Here is a 17109-nt window from a genome sequence, read left to right on the forward strand (position 1 = left end):
TTTGCAGCCTTGCACAACTGTAAAATTGAGGTTGAAAAAGTGCAGGTTAGGATGCATGTAAGCAAATGATATAAACTGAACAACTAAAGACATCAACCATGGGAAATAATCTCTTTAGCTGTTACCAAACTTTAACTTGAAATGTTGTCTTTAGCTGTTGTTATATTTATATGTCGGGAAGTTAGCCTAAGTATTTTATTTTGGAGTAAGTAAGGACAGTATTCACCCAGGGAGTAGCTATAGATAGATAGAGATAGATACATGTGTGCACACACTGAAGGAGATAGAAACATAGAAGAAAATAGACTTTTGCTCCCAAAATACCCAAAGTTTGCTATTGTTTGAAACAGGAAGCATAGTAGACAAGTTATTGACTTGTTCCTGTGTAGCTATTTAAATGCTTATAAATAGTTGAAAGGAAGCTTTTAAAGTGAATTCTCAATCAAGTTAAATGTGTGTGGGCTTACAAAAATAACCCACCCAAACAAAAAACCAACTAAGACATAAAAAACTTCACCAAAACCCTTTCTGAAAATAGGGGAGAAGTGATCTAAGAAAATATTGACTAAGCAGAATAAAATGAGTTAAAGTTATGTAAGAAGATCAGATAGAGAGACTTCAGCTGGGTGGGGCAAGGAGGGGAAAAGCATGGGAGCTGTCACAAATCCACTGTCCCATTTCATCACACAGCTTCTTACACAACTTTTTCTGTGACCTACAGTGAGGTTTTTGGGACACGCCACAAGGGAAGAACTGAAAAAGGCTTGTCTCATTACAGCTCTTACTCCATTCTGTATAAAATTAAATCTTTTCTTCCTTTAGAATTTCCTGGATTGTGTTAATTGTTATTGTTACCTGATGCTTCTACATTCTTGTCTTTACGGGTGAAAGCTGTTAATTTGAATTTCCCCACTTGGTTTGGTAGTCTTGATGCTTACACATTGCTGTTTTTACATTCATATGCATTGCAATCCAGAAGGGGCTGTAGTAGTTCCTTATCTAAAGAAGCATTCTAGCATGGTACTTCCTGTGTTAGTGTTACGCAGGACTTTACTCTCTGAACTGATGAACCAAAACACTGAGAGATTATTGCAGACACTAGAGCACAGTAATCTTAGTCTTAATAGGTCCTTCCCGTTTGGGACTGTGCAGTGCATTTCTCACGTGCAAGGCATCCGTGTGTAGCGATTGAAGACAGATGGACAAGCAGCTTTGGGAATCTTTCTGCATTTCATATAGTACCCTGTGTAAATGCAAAGCAATTTATTTCATGTACATGTATTTTATTTAGCCTATTTCTAGCGTAGCTTTCAAGAGAGAAACTAAGGGAACAGTAGAACAAATGATGAGCCAGCTAGCAGGCAGAGCACCAGGAAGCATGGTATGGACTGCAGTTTGAGAACAGCCAGCCTAACTCATTCATTCTGGCATTCTTTGGCGGATGTTCCTTGAACCATTGGCAGCTTTCATGCAGATTAATGTTCGTTTCCATAAAATACAAGCATTTCTCCGGGACTTCAAAGGGAAGGAATATGTGGGAAACTCTTTACAGCTATGAAGCATTTCACAGCATTAACAGGGATCTGCAGAGCTGCTGTAACTGAAGTTTTATAACCTACTGTAAAATTGTATGGACATTTTCTTCTTTTTTAAAAAAAAGCATTAAGATTAGTCATGCTGTTTTATGACTATTCAGTTCTTGTTCATTTTTGTTAATAAGGAGCTATCAAAATGCTAGAAAAAGCTAAGTGCCGGGCCAAAAAAGTGGGAGAGGGAAAGTGGGGGGGATGCTATATCTGAATTAAAAGCTTGAAGGAGTTACTTTTAGGAGGTAGGAGCAACCTAGATATGGCATGTGCTTCTGTTCAGCACCTGGCTGTGAGACCTCATGGGTGCTCACATTCTGCAGCCAACCTAGCAATAATTTTTGACATTCACAGCTTAAGCAAGAAGGAATAATGTGACATTCTGCCTTTACTGAAGGCTTTATTCAGAGCATATCTGAAGCTTAATGTGACAGTAGTTACAACGACAGAAAAAGCAATCAGACCTTCTTTTCCTCATTGCTGGGGAGAAGTAGCTTTGGTGATACACAGGCTGTAGCAATACCAGCCTGTTTCTCAATTTCCACTTACAGGAACAGAGCTGCTAGGATGAGGAGCAGCAAAGGAAGAGGCTGGCTTAGTCATAAAGTATTTGTATTCTTTGGGAGTCTTAGATGTGGTTTTTGTCTCTGCTAAGTAGGCCGAGCAAAGTGCAGTGTCCCCTGAGCTTTCTGAATGCCTGCTGTGGTAGTGATGTGCCAAGAAAGCCAGGTTATGGATGGGTGCAGCCCTAGAGAGTCTAAATTTAGTCTGCAGCTCCTCTGGTAATTTAGTTTTGACAACTAAACAGGGAAAATCTCTCCAGGCATCTCAAAGCAATACAATTCTCTTTGCTTTAGACACGTCATATTGTCAGTTTTTGGACTCTGGGTTTGATTTCCTGCAAAGTTGTTTAACCTGAGCATGAAATTTATAAACCATGGTTTTAATAGAAGGCATAGTGCATTCCCTTTAGATTGGCATTAGAGAGGGCATTTAATTTGATACATCAATGAATTATAATAGAGAATATATAATGGAGAAATTGTAATGTCATAGGATCCCATCTGCAAAACACATAGGTTTGGGGGATAGGAGTTTCATATGAAGTATGACACTAGTTGTTTCCTAGGAGTCATGCTATTTTTTTTAAGGAATACATGGTGGCTTCTTAGAAAGAATTCTGACTAAGCAGCTTGTAACTGAATTTTCTTTACTAAGGCTGTTTTTCTTCTCTAAGGAATACCAAGTATATGTGTTACAGGGCTTTTCATGACTGTTAAGAGTGTTACATGAGAGTATATTCAAAATAAGAGTCAGGCAGGAGCTAGAGGGCTTGCATATGAATTAAAAAGAAACAACACAATGTGTACAAGCTATATAATGTCAAGGAAATGGTAAATGGATAGAAAGGCAAATGTGGCCTGGAGCAAGGTACAATTTTTGTCTTAGCTATACTTCTGTGATCCTATGAGATTAAGGAGATACAGAGTCTCCCCACTCCGTGCATTTGAAAATTCTCAGTAGAATTATAAACTTGCAAATTGTCTGGCCCCCAGTGCATACAGACCTTCTGTCTTTGAGGATTTGTATGCAAGGATCAAGGGTTGAATGCAGGGTTGTTTTTTTCCTTGCTTTTAATAAATGGCCGTATTATAAAGAAAGCATGTGGTTTGGCATTTTTAAATTTTAGACTGTGATGCTTTCTCTGCAGATGCCCTGGGTGCTGCCACAGGGAGTTTCTCATGTGGTGACTGCTGTCGCTGGTACCATATCTCAGTTGGTGTTCGTCCTGTGGAAATATGTAGTCCCTTTATATATACTTTTTGTTGGCACTCTGCCGCCCTGGTGTCATAGGAAAGCAGGCAGTGTGACAGTAGGGCAGATGTCATTCTTTCTTTGACTGTGTTGCCTCTCTGGCTTGGGATTTGGGGGAGAGCTTCACTGCAGCATCTGTGGGCTGTTGTGCCTTGCGACTGGTGCTGTGTGAGGGAGGAGGGTCGTTCCTGGCTTGTGGAGGGTGTCCATGGTGTTCTGCTTCCAGGGACTGGGTACTGCATGCCAGCCCCTCGGCAGGGCAGTGCCTGTTTTCAAGGCAGCCATCGTGTCTACAGCCCCTCAGCCTCTGGGCAGCAGCTGGGAGCGCGTGCCAAGCATGCTGCCTCCTGAGCAGTGCTCCATGGGAGCCGGCTCCTCTTCTCTCCACCATATGAGAGGCACGATTGAGGGGGGCTGGAGAAGAAGGGTATTGGCCAGACAGAGAAATGGTGAACAGGACTATTTTTTTTGAAAGTCAGTCGTGTAAATATACACACAAACGCGGTTTGTTCTGTGGGTTAGCTGCACAGGATTTGTGTTTTCATGTCTCAGAAGGTGTATTTTGCTCAATGCCTATATTAACCCATAACCTCCTACGTGCGGATTACTATAATCTGCATTACAGGACCCTGTTGCCAGCACTCCTCTACATCCCAGCGTGCCTGAGAAGCCAAAGCGTGTTTCCACGTTGGTGGTTTTGGTTTGTTCCCCGTTTGCAGCCTTGCAAAGGCTGGGTCTCTAGCGCAACTTGGGAACATGATTAAAACATGGCTTGATCCCATTTGCACTCTGTAACCGAGGCATGTTTCAAGGAACTGGCATGTTGTCCTGAGGTCATGCAACACAGAGTATACTCAGTGTCAATGACTCTCTAATGTCTTCCATATGATATTTAGGATTAGAGGGATACAATGAATGTTAATGATTGAATTTAAATCATTTCCAAAACTTTCTGGGGAAGCTTGCAAAGCAGTATTGTGAGATTCCCAGCCAATAATTTATTTTTTTTAAATGTCACTCATTAAAAATTCAGGAGGAATAGAACTTGAACAAGTTTTTGCTTTTTAAAAATAATTATTTAATTACTCAATAGCACTCATTTGCAGTCAGTTGCTTGATTTCCCCCTGGTTTAAAGAGGTTGTTAGATTTTGTGTGGTACTTTTTTTAGGCATGATGAGTTACGCAGCTATTTTAACTTAAATGGGAACTGTGTTTTCTGAAATTGTTCTGATCTTCCTGTTTAAAAATTAACGAATTCCAAAATAAATTATTGCCAAAAATTTAAGTGTTAAAAACACTGCTGTGTATAATTTATGAGCAGCTTAATGATTTACATATTTAAGAAAAAGAGAAAACAAGTGAACACAGGGGAAACCTACCTCCAATATCCATTATTTAAGATGGTATGGGGATACTGTGGATTACATCACACGCATGCCCTACCTCTGTGGAACAGGACTTTTGGAAGCAGATGTCCTTTAGGTGCACGTTATCTCAGGGGCTGTTGGTAAGGCTGGTAGGAGGTACACAGTTCTTGTAGGCTGTGTCCTGTGGGGACAGCACTGCTTTTGCGAGCTCCTATCTGTATGCAGGCACTCACCCTGCCCTCTTCGAGGCAGCTGTGCTCATGCAACTGTGAGCAAGAGGGCAGGGCTGCGCTCTAATCTGCGTCGGTTCTAGGGCTTTTTAAGTGGCCTCCTAGGACTGTTGCTGGGAAGGGTGAAGCTAGGCCAGAGTGGCTTCAGTGATGCACAGCCCCATAAAAGCTTGCTTCTCTACAACTAAGTAGGTGGTAAATTGATGTGTTCTTGAACACTCACTGGGAAATGGGCTGAAACTTCTTAAATAAGAGTGAAGGCACAGGGAGTGTGTGTGTGTTAACTGGAGAAATAGAATGGTGTTGACCTATATACTAGGTCATATAGGTGCTGCTGGAAAGGAAGAGGAATTTGAAGACCGTGGTCTCTCCAGTGGAGCACTCAATATAAAGTGTTCTGTTTCTTAAACATGTGGCTGTATGTAACACAGCATTATGCTCACAGACAGGGAATCATAGAATGATTTATGTTGGAAAAAACTTTAAAGATCATGGAGTCCAACTGCCAAGTCCACCACTAAACCATGTGACTAAGAGCCACATCTACACGACTTTTAAATACATCCAAGGGATGGTGACTCTGCCGCTTCCCTGGGGAGCCTGTTCCAGTGCTTGACAACCCTTTCTGTGAAGAAATTTTTTTTAATACCCAATCTAAACCTCCCCTGGCACATCTTGAGGCTGTTTGCTTTTGTTCTATGGCTTGTTGCTTGGGAGAAGAAACTGGCCCCCACCTGGCTACAGCCTCCTTTCAGGTAGTTATAGATAGTGAGAAGGTTCCCCCGCAAGCCTCATTTTCTCCAGGCTAAATAACCCCAGCTCCAGCAGCTGCTTCTCCTAAGACTTGTTCTCCAGACCCTTCACCAGCTTCATTGCCCAGTTTTTAAAAAAACCTTTGAGTGGCATAACAGAACACCCATATTTGAAATCTAAATGAAAATCTATACTCTGGTATCCAAGTTGAAGACCTACTGCTGTGTGCTTACCTAAACATCACTGCCAAGGAAGCAGTCCTAGAAAGCCTGAGGTAAAAGACCAGCCCTAAGTGCTGCTATACTGTAAACAATGATTGCTGGCGCTTGTGGGTTTTTCTCTCCCTTTCTTATCAAAACTATTAAGTCACACGTGCTCCTTTCGAGTCACTGCTCTTTTTTCATTGTTGTTGTCGTCCCAGCAACAGAAATACGGGGTGTGTGCAGCCTTCCATCAGCGTTAGCAACCATAGTGAACTGAAGTACTGATGACTAATTCATACACAAATCATCCTGTATTTCCCAAATGCATGATCAGGTGGTTGCAGCTTTGGAGAGAATGAATAGTTTGAAGGAGTTTGTATCTAACATGACTGGATATGTGTTTTTGTATTATCTGAAAAATACTTCATTAAAGCAAACAAACTAATTTTGTTACAGAAAAAGGCAGTCAGCCCTTTTCCCAAATGGAATTTTTCAAAAACTGAGTGTGTGAAAATCTGGTTAAAAATCTGGGACTGGTTAAAAGGTTTAAACTTGATTTGTGCAATTTTAGAACAAAATTAATACTAAACATGTATACCAAATTTCTAGTGTAGAACTTGGCTCTATTTGCTGTGGTTTGGGTTTCAGAATTAAAAGAAATCAGCCCCACCCCTGCCCCAGAAAGGCCCTATCTTTTCATGGGTCCTTTGTTTTCCATATTGGCTGGTGTGGTTTTATATGGTTTTCTGGGATCTTGCTCCCACACACTGCAGGGATTCAGGGAGGAGCCACGAGGGAGTCTTTTGACATTAGATGTCGAGGATTGACTTAAATTGTGTCGGGCACACTCATATTGGCAGTACCTGAGCTTATAGTGTTTCTACTAAATATTTTATTAGCATAATAAATTCTAACTATAGTATATTAAAAGCAGTTAGTTTGCAGATAAAGTTTTCCTTTTAATTTAAATATATAAACATCAATGCTAAATAAAACCAAGGGTCTAATCTTGGTTTCAGATCTCTAGTCTGAAATCCAGGAAGTTGACTGAGTGGTAAAAACTTGTTGCAAACAGGATTCTCTTGTCTTCATTGTCGCCTCCTTTAATTTCCTTTTGATTTAAATAGTCAGGAGCAGAAGTATTTCTGATAATCAAGAAAATACTTCTTTGCATTTGTGGATTCATCAGCCTCCAGATGGTGAAGGAGAGGAGAAAAACTGAAAATCTCTAATGATGCAGAGTGCATATGTTTCACAGCAGACTAAGTCAGCATGGACAGTGTCAGAAAGAAACATAGAAGCAGGGAAGGAAGCATACAGGACAAAAGCTAAAATTAGTTCAGCATTGCTTACTGCAAGGGGCTACTGAAAGATTATCTTCAACTCTGCAAATTTTGTAAGACATTCAGCTTTTATAGATTTGGTAGTAATTTTCAGCTTTACCACTGCATGTGGCAAAATTCTTGAATTGTAACAGCTTTAAATAACCACCTTTTCAATTCTGAGTTTGTTCGTTTGTATCTGAATCCTGCCCTGGCATCCCTTCCCCTCCCGTGGCAGCTGCTTGCCCAGCCTGGTGGATGCAATGCCCTCCCTCCACTTGCTGCCTGCCCTGCCCCAAGCCTGGGATGCCCAGGAAACACCTGCAAAGCCCTCATGCTGCTGGGCTCTTTCTGCTCACTGGTGGGGCTAAAAATAGCAACTCCTGGGGGTGATTTCGGCACAGCCACGTTTGCAGGCTTGTTTCAGAGCCAGGCCTGTGAGTATCTTCTGTAGCTAATGGCTGCATCAATAGTCTAGATCAAAACACAGGAGGACATTTAGCCAGCGATTCTAAATTGCTTGTTAGCTAATAAAGGATTAGAGGTTTTTAGCATTGATCCCTCTTCTGCAGTGCCACCAGCTGTACTTTTCATCTTTCATTTGAGTAGATGTCAAATTATTTCTTCTTGTGTGTGTATGTGCATGTTTATGCATATAAAAGTTTTTTGGTCAGAGAGATAGATTTATTGTAAGAGCTATTCTGGTAGTGTGTTTTCAACTTCTCTGTACACATTTGATAAGATATAGGTTTGGGGGTCTTTCGGGTTGGGTTTTGGAGGGGGAGGATTGTTGGGGTTTCTTTTAATTTTTTTTCCCTCCAGAAAATGTAGGGAAGTTTTCTAATACCGAATAAAATACAGTAGCATAAAAATTCTTTTGTTTGTGTAAATTAGGCAAGAGGTATGTCACAAGCCATAATGTCTTTATCCCTACTGTCGTGTTCTTTGTATTCCCTTAAAAAGATTCCTTTCTCATGCCCCTACATTGAGACATCAATTGTTCAGTACATTGCAGAGGCCTAAAGTGCTGTCCCATGTGCAGAGGGCCACATGGATATGCTGCAGCTGGAAGATAAAGGCACTGCAGTCTCACATCACTTAAGTAGGGCTCTTCTTTCTGCTGCCTCCAGGAAATCTCAGCCATGGGCAGCATAGACAGTAGTGTCCTCATTCTGTTGCACTGGTGTTTCCCATTTAAATGTAATCTGACAGCTACAAGCTTTAGGGGGTAAAATTTTGAATTATAAATAAACGTCTGTATAATATTAAATACGTACATAACCTCAATGTCCAAAATCAGGCAGTCTCAGCTGACTGTAATGATATTTTTACTTTCTCCTGTTCCTGTGGTAGGCAGGTCTCTGGCTGTTCGGAGTCGGGAGGAATTTCCTCTCTTTGTAGTTCAGTGTTTAGTTCAGTCCATGTTTGTGCGTTGCCTCTGCTCTTCAGGAAGGAGTATTTTAATGAACTGTATTTGCCAGTGTAATAAAATCCTCCTGTTGGGGAGACGGCCCAGCAGCCGCTCCAGTGTTGTGTCAGAGAACAGGTCCGTGCTGCCATGTGGATGCAGTCCAGTGTTTTCTGCCCTCGAGTGTTGTGCAGACCCAGGACCACCTCCTGGCTGGCAAAGGCACAGAAACAACTGCCAGCAGTCCGGGGAGAAACACACGGAAATACCCTAACTGGAGAGAGACTATCTAAAGGCATGCAGAAGGAATTTGCATTACCAGCAGAAGAAGAAAAATCTCATGTGAACACTTTGGGCTTCTAGTTTTCTAAAAGGATCTAGATGAAAGGTTGTGCAATGCATTTTTAGAGCCTCCAGGCAATTACTTCGATATCAGAGTACAGCTTAGAATTGGTGTATGGGGAGGATGAAAGGACAGAGTTAGGAACAAATTCAATTTATAACATTAAATGATTGCATAAAAATCTTTTTGCATTAAATTAAACAGTAATAAGTGTACTCAACCTATGCATTATCTGTATCCATGCTTTTAACTGCAATGTAATTTTTCCATTGCCATGTATTTACAAGTTCTCTTGCTAAGGATGTGTTTTGAATAAATAATTGTGTTTATAAAGTTTTCTGTAAGACAATGCAAATTTGTCATCTGATGCTTGTAACTTGCCAGAAGGCTCCTTTTCCTTTAGGGAATATTTTACTTTGATTCCTAATCATATCAAGACCATTGCAAACAGCTAATCACAAGGTGTCCTTGGAAAATGAGATTTTATATTAACCATTTTCTGCACAAAGCTAGGCAATGTGAACAGACTGGTTTTTTAAATGGCAGTGGTTTTCAGCACTAAAGCTGGATCTTGGTAAGTCCCTCAGTAAAGTTTGTGTTGGTATTTTAGACAGCATTTTTGGACCCTACTCTTAAACTCTGCTTCTCTTTGGGAAGTTACAATTTCGGTAACCCTTCGTATGATGGCTGACTGGATACAGAGAATGAGAACTATCTCATGCATAAAATTGGTCCTGTCAAAACATATGCATACCCATGGAGAAAAATGACTTAAAGTTCAAGTTATTGTTGACTCTCCTGTAAAACTGGGCAAGCCAGGTGTCTGCTTTGTTAATTTGGTTTCTCTGTGAACACTCAGAAATATTTGTGATTAAAAAATCGTTGTTGATACTTGGCTGAACTGTTAGGTGAGATCTGGACACTTCTTTGTCAAAACTGATCTGCACAAAAAGCACAACAGTCTTTTTTGTGGAAGTGAAATTGAACTTGTCAGGGGTAATCGGGCAATCACTTCCCTGCCCTGATGCTCAAGCACAGGGGCTGCACCCTCCACAGCCCTCTGTGGACCTCACTGAATCTTTGCTGAGTATAGAGCATTTTATAGAAAACTCATCTGAAGAAGAAAGAAAATTGCTTTTCCTCTGATTTCCTCAAACATTTTCATCCTTTATTTCTAAACACTTGATTGTGTCAACAGTAAAGGCTTTGCAAATGTCAATGGCATGATGCTGTAGGAGGAAGCTCCCTGCATACAAGAAATGCTGTCTCTATTAGCTCTCCTCAGGATGCTGGTTAGAAATTTTTCCATATACTTCCTCCTTTGTGCTGGATTAGTTACACACACACCCCTACCCTCTAAGTTCAGAGAGCTCTCAAAGTTGAACTTAGGAAGCTTACTGTTTGAGTGGGAACTAAAGATGTCAGCCCAGCTTTGAAAGCTATGGGTGGACTATGCTAGAGTCTGCTTATTTAAATGCTTTTCTCAGGAAATGAAAATTAGTAAAGATGTTCATTGCAGAGGGGTGGGAACTGACTAATATGTTTTAAGAAGCTGGAGCCTTGCAATTAATTTTTTTTTTAAATCATGGATTTAATCTCAAGTGATTGCCTTGGACTTGCTTGGCATTTGGGTAGAAGGGCCAGAAGAAAGATGATCCTGGGTTGTTTGAATTCAGGAGACTGTGGATTGAGGAATCTTATTAAGAGATTTTCATTTTCACTGTATGATTATCTTTTCATTATATGGACAGTCCTACTGTGTGTAGGGACTCCAAGAACATTCATTTCACTTTGCATTAGTTGTGGTGATTCCTTGGATGCTGCACAGCAGTGCATCATGCATCCAGATCGAGTGGAAAAGAACCACTTGAATATGTCACTGCTCAATGTGCATTAGATAAGCAGGTCTTGGGTGCATAGTGTTAGGCTGAATTACAGCAGGGACTTATTCAGCACTGTTGCTTTCTGCTCATGCTTTCTGCTAATGGCATGAAACACCATTTGGTCTTAGCTGGGTGCATCTGGATTAACGTCAATGCATTCTCTTGTTATAGGAGCAGCTTACTGCCAGTTCATGGACATGTTGTTTCCAGGGTGCATTAGCTTGAAGAAAGTAAAGTTTCAAGCAAAGCTGGAGCATGAGTACATTCACAACTTCAAACTTCTGCAGGCATCATTTAAAAGAATGAATGTGGATAAGGTAGGCATTCTGTATTTGTATTTCGGTCACTACATGTTTCAAAAGTTATATGAATTGTGTAACATTAATAAGTAGGGGAAACAAACTTCAAAACACTTGAAAATCCATTTTTTCAACTTTTGGATGGAGAACTGGAATTGCAAGTAGTGTATGAAGATGTTCTTGACCTTTCATCATCTGAAAAGGGTGTTTGGGTGTGAAGAAAGAAGTTTGGCATTTTGGCTCTGTTTAGGTACAAATTGAAAATTGAGTCCATATGTCTGCTGAGGAGATGTGCCATCTAACTCATTATATCTTAATATCAGAGATTATATTTGATAAAATACCATGTGTTGGAAATTCCTTGTCATTGGTGAATCTTAATTTTCAGATAAGTAAAATTATTGGTGACCTGCATTTCCAATGAAACAACTTAAAAATATGCTGTTATAAGTATTCCATGTTTTTTGTCTGAAGCAGGGTTTAAGGAATTTAAATAATTTGAAAGCTGGAATAATTTATCCAGTGTTTTAATAGATTGGTCAGCACATGTGATCTTGTGAAGTTGAGAATGGAAGTCTCTGAGAAAATGCTTGTTCAGACATAATGTATTTGGTTTATGCTTGAATGTGAGAGTTTGACAGACTTGCCAATATAAATTACTGTGTTGATAAAAATGAATAATGGAAGTTACGTTGTCATGCTTACAGTTTTACACTGATGCACTACCTGTTTACCCTTTTAAGGTTCTGCCCCGGCTTTTTGTGTTGCCTTATTCTGAAATTTAAACAGTCATAATAGAGGGTCCCTTAAGACTTCTATGAAGCACTGGAAAACCCTCATTGTTTCATGAAATGTTACGGATACTTCTGTTTACAGTGTGATTTGCTAGTGAAACATTGGAAAGACTAATGTAGTGAACATTGTCAGTTTTCCTGTAGGGAGCAAATTTACCATACCTTTTTAAGTGGAGTTAAGATACAAATGGAGCAACGTGAAAAGACATGCAAAGTGCAATGTTAATTCTTGCAGAAGCATCATAGATTTATAAAATGCTGTACAGTTGGCTTAATCTTGAAGAAGAAATGAAAGCCCTTTTCCAGCTGAAAATTCAATACATTCAAGAGGCAATATGGTCCACCTAACTTGGCTCTTTAATCAGCTGCAGGAAATAAGCAAAGCAGGGCATCTCTCCTGCAGCTGTGGTCCCTGTCTGCCCTCCCTCCCCATGTCTAGGAACCTTGGGTACTGTAATATTGGCTGAAGACACCTTTTGGGGGTTTCATGTCTGTGAAAAATTTCTAAGATATTGATATGGAGACATCCATAACCTTTCCTTTGTTTTACTAGAACTTCATAGGCGTTTAAGTCAACTTCTGCACGTCTACAAACTGTTCTATGTATAGCTCTATGTGGAAGAGAAAAAAATTACACGGTTAAAACCTCAGGGTTGGTTCATATGATGACCATGTGCTACCAAAATGTAGGTTGGTTTGAACTTTAGCACGTCTTGGAAAAGCTGCTGGGTTTTGTAGTTCAAATAGTAGGACAGAAAGCAAGAAACTTCTGTCTGGAGTTTTTGAAGAATTGTTTGTTTGTATGTACCATGTGCATTAAAACCAAAAATCTCTAGTTGGCTGAGCATAGTGTTACTGCCAGAATAGTCTCATTCGTCATGGGATGTACCCATAGGATGTAAGGGAGTACCTCTGTAGAACAGCAGCTCTAAAGGCTTACATACACCTACTGTAAAGCTACTTCAAAGGCTGGGTTCTCATTGGGTTTTGTTTTCATTTTTTAAGAGCACCTGCAAATTTACCCTTTCTTTTAGGAACAAAACAATGGCAGAGGTTTATTTGTTGATGCATTTAGTAGATCTTTTTAAGTAAGTGTGTATATGTAATTTTTCTATTTAAAAATGGCAGTGACATAATATTTGATATTAATATCTACCTTTCAGGTAATTCCTGTGGAAAAACTGGTCAAAGGGCGCTTCCAAGACAACTTAGATTTCATTCAATGGTTTAAGAAGTTCTTTGATGCTAACTATGATGGGAAGGAGTATGATCCTGTGGAAGCTCGACAAGGCCAAGATGCTCTTCCTCCACCAGACCCTGGTGAACAGATCTTTAACCTGCCCAAAAAGTCTCACCATGCAAACTCTCCAACTGCAGGTATTTTGCGTCTTAAGAAATTCCATTTCTGTCTCTGAAGACAATCATAAACTATGGTTCACTTTACATAAATCCTAGTTAAAAGTTATTTCCTTGTGTGGTTGAGCCATTATTTTTACCTTATCATAGGTTTAGCATCTTGAGACAGCAGAAAATTAACATCTTGTGTGCTCTAGTTTGGCCCAGCCCCACTGAGCGTAGGGTCTCCTCCCCTGAGCCCCTCCATGTAAATGACGTGGACTCTGGTAATGTCTGACGGTGGAGACAAAGGCATTTAACCATCTTGTTGCTGAATGTGGTATGTGCAAGTGTATTCAGGAACATTAAATGGAGTGTGTTCCTCTTTCACACCTCTACCTTTACAGGAGAATGCTTGCACAAGCTGATGTATTTTTTAATTTTTATGGTGAGTAAAATGTTTCCAAGTCTTAAGGGCTGACGAGAAGAGCAAAAATTAATTTTTTTTTGTTTTATGTGTGTTTATTGTTTGGGTATGCTAGTCCTCCTAACTGAACAACATACAGCTATTGCTCTTTCACAAAGATACCTCAGTCTTCTAATTTTTTATTCTGTGCTTGTATTGGGTTTTGCTAGGATAGAGATAACACTTCAGAGGAGATTGGTGCTAAATTTTAAATTTAAAACCAAAAGAGTGTTGATAAGGCATGGATATTTTAATTATTGCTAATCAGTGCTTACACAGAGTCAAGGCTTTTTCAGTTTCTCACATTGCCTTGCCAGCAGGCAGACTGGGGGTTCCCAAGAAATTTGGAGGGGACACAGCCAGGACAGGTGACCCCAGCAGACTGAGCAGCTAATCCATACCACATGGCATCGTGCTCAGCAAGAAAAGCTGGGGCAATAAGGAGAAGGGTGGGGAGGAAGGTTCAGAGTTACAGCATTTGTCTTGTCAAATCACTGTTATGGGTGATGGAGTCTGGCTTTCCTGGAGGTGGATTAATTCCTGCCTGCCCGTCGGAAGTGGTGAATGAATTGTTTGCGTGGCTTGTGTTTTACCTATTAAACCGTCTTTATCTCAACCCATGAATTTTCTCCTTTTTGCCCTTCTGAGTTTCTCCCCCGTCTCACTGCAGGGGACAGTGAGCGAGCAGCTGTGGGGGCTCAGCTGCATGCTGGGGTTAAGCCACAGCAGTGTTTCTGGAAGAGGCCAAAGGACTAAACCTGATCTTTGGTCTTTATGTAATGTGGGCATGACTAGTCACTAAGCAGATGTCATTTTTGTTAACTGAGAATTAAGTGAACAGGAGAGCAGCTAACATTTAAGAAAAATAATTAGTCACTAAAAAAGTGTTACTGGACATAGGTTTGTGCATATGGAAGTACACACACCTAATTCCTTTATTGGTTTGTCCTGGGTTTATGCTAACCTATTCCTCAAGTAAAGATTAATATTTAATTGTTTTAAATCTGTGACCTGTCCTCTCATGGGCTCAGATATGCACCAGTACTGGCAAAAGCAGGGGCAGGTGTGAAGCATGAAGCGCCCTCGCTTTTAGGCTGCCTTGTGCTCTGGAATCCTACCCAGATTTCAGTGTTCTGCTCTGATCACCTCTGACGTCAAAGTGGGGCATACTTGGCCAGCTGCCTTCAGCTCATTAGTGCTTCCAGGAAATGGGGCACCTAATAGCAGGCCAGTGCTACTCTGGGCTTCTAAAGCTTGTTTACATCTTTGTTTTGTACCATCTTGTGCGTGAACTTCTGAATTTCAGGGTCTGGCGCACTCCAATTTCCCATGTGATGTCTTGCACTCCCTTTGGAAACAGAAAATCCAAGTGCTAATGTCAAGATGTTGTCCAATTCAGAAATTGAAAAAGACACTTTTATTAAACACAGACTTTACTGTGCTTGTTAATTCTTCCTACAGATGGTCTATTTTTACCAAAGTCACAAATATGTCATCCAAATTAAAGCTGTGGAGGTGACAATCCTACAGAAATTGAATAGCTACTGAAGTGGAACCAGCCAGCTGATATGGAGGATAATGCAGTGATGCCATGTTGTGCTGTTGGTTGTATGAAGAGCATGTCCTGTGCCTTCCCAGCCTTTGTGTGGAATTGTACAACTGAGATAGTGTGATGAGTTTTGATAAGATCCTGTGGCTGTGAGAGTTACCTTTTTCATGGAAAACTTCCTTCATTATTAACTTAAGTATTGTCCAGAAGTATGACAGGCAGGACACTAGTTTAATTGCTGAGCTGAGGATGGTGGGGTATGGATGTTACATGATGCAGGGTGAAATGAGAGTTCTGGCTTTTCTTGCTGCTTGCATTTCAGAACAGAATTAGTTCTGTCAGATGTCAGTCATTCTGTGGGTTTACTGAATTCTGGGTGAGCACAGCATCATGGCACTGATGTATGGTGCCTTTGTGCCTCGCCTCACTGCATCACAGAACCTGCATGTTGGAAGGAATGGGAGCCTTTACTGATGCTCTGGGAGGAGTTCTGTGTGCATCTGCAAACTTGTGTATGCCTCATCTCCTGCTGTTTGGGAGTAAGTTGGAATGACACAGGAGCAAGTTCTGGGCAGCTGGGAAATTACCATGAAAGATGTGCTTCTGTACCTCTGTCTTGTGCACTTGCACACTTAGCTGGAAGTGAAGGGAGTATTCATTACAGCTGCTATAGGAGCCATAATATACAATATATACATGGCTGGCCTTCTGGGCTGCACGTGCACATTGCCAGGTCATGCTGAGCTTCTCAGCAACCAACGCCCCAAGTCCTTCTCAGGGCTTCTCTCAATCCATTCCCCACCCAGCCTGTGTTTGTGCTTGGGATTGCCCTGACAAAGGTGCAGGACCTTGCACTTGGCCATGTTGAACTTCATGAGGTTCCACCTCTCAGGCCTGTTGAGGTCCCTCTGGATGGCATCCCTTCCCTCCAGCATGTGACCGCACCACACCACAGTTTGGTGCCATTATTACTTTGTGTGATTTGCTCTACATTAACACTGAAGCTTTGAAGTTTTAGTACTGCCTTTTCAGTTCACTAACAAAAGAAAAGGAAGCCCTAGTGAGAAAAAATAAAGAACCCAGAAGATCCTTCAGCATAATCCAAAAGGTTTTAAACAGCGTGCAGTGGACATACCTAAATGTACGCATCTGTTGTTTGGTGTCAGGGGCAAGCAGATATATGGGTACTCATTCATATTTGGGGGTTTGGCAGGCTTTAAAATATGCCCATTCTAAATTGATCAGATATATGTATTTCTAAGGGAGTAATTTACTTTAGCTGCTAGCAATTTCATATGCATTTCAGGTGATTCCTGTTGCTCCATGGAGTAACTCTTCCAGTGCCCTTTGACAGAGTTTGGGGTTTGAGTGATTTAGGAGATGCTTGTTAACTATTCATAACTGCTTTATAACACTGTTCTAACAATATATTTTCAGAGGTAGACTAAGATATATGTCCTTGAGTTAACAAGTGGTCACATCCCTACAGACTGCTATGAAAACTTATCCAAAAAGGTACTGGCATGAGTTAAAATAGTTTTTGACATTTTAATCTAAAGCTTGACAGGACCCCTGGTATCAGGTAGCTGCTTCCGGTACCTGTAAATGGATATTAACCTGTATATTAACTCTATAAATGCAGAGTGTGGTCTTGATTTAATTTGAAAAATAAACACGTTTAAAACAACCCAAAACTCGAGAAATCTAAAAATGCAGCGGGTTTTGTGTTGATCGGTGAGCAGGCCAGCAGCCATA

The 17109-nt window shown here is 40.7% G+C and overlaps 1 protein-coding gene across 4 annotated transcripts in view; it reads left to right on the forward strand.

The window, feature by feature from the left end:
• MAPRE2 (microtubule associated protein RP/EB family member 2) overlaps positions 1 to 17109 on the forward strand; it is a 98738-nt gene that overhangs the window by 62422 nt on the left and 19207 nt on the right. For all 4 annotated transcript variants that reach the window (XM_048287071.1, XM_048287069.1, XM_048287070.1 and 1 more), the window contains 2 exons: positions 11083 to 11228; positions 13168 to 13381. In XM_048287071.1, coding sequence (XP_048143028.1) covers positions 11083 to 11228; positions 13168 to 13381 — 360 coding nt within the window. The remainder of the gene's footprint in view (positions 1 to 11082; positions 11229 to 13167; positions 13382 to 17109) is intronic.

The sequence above is a fragment of the Corvus hawaiiensis genome, chromosome 26 (assembly GCF_020740725.1).
Source record: "Corvus hawaiiensis isolate bCorHaw1 chromosome 26, bCorHaw1.pri.cur, whole genome shotgun sequence".
NCBI classification, from domain to species: Eukaryota; Metazoa; Chordata; class Aves; order Passeriformes; family Corvidae; genus Corvus; species Corvus hawaiiensis.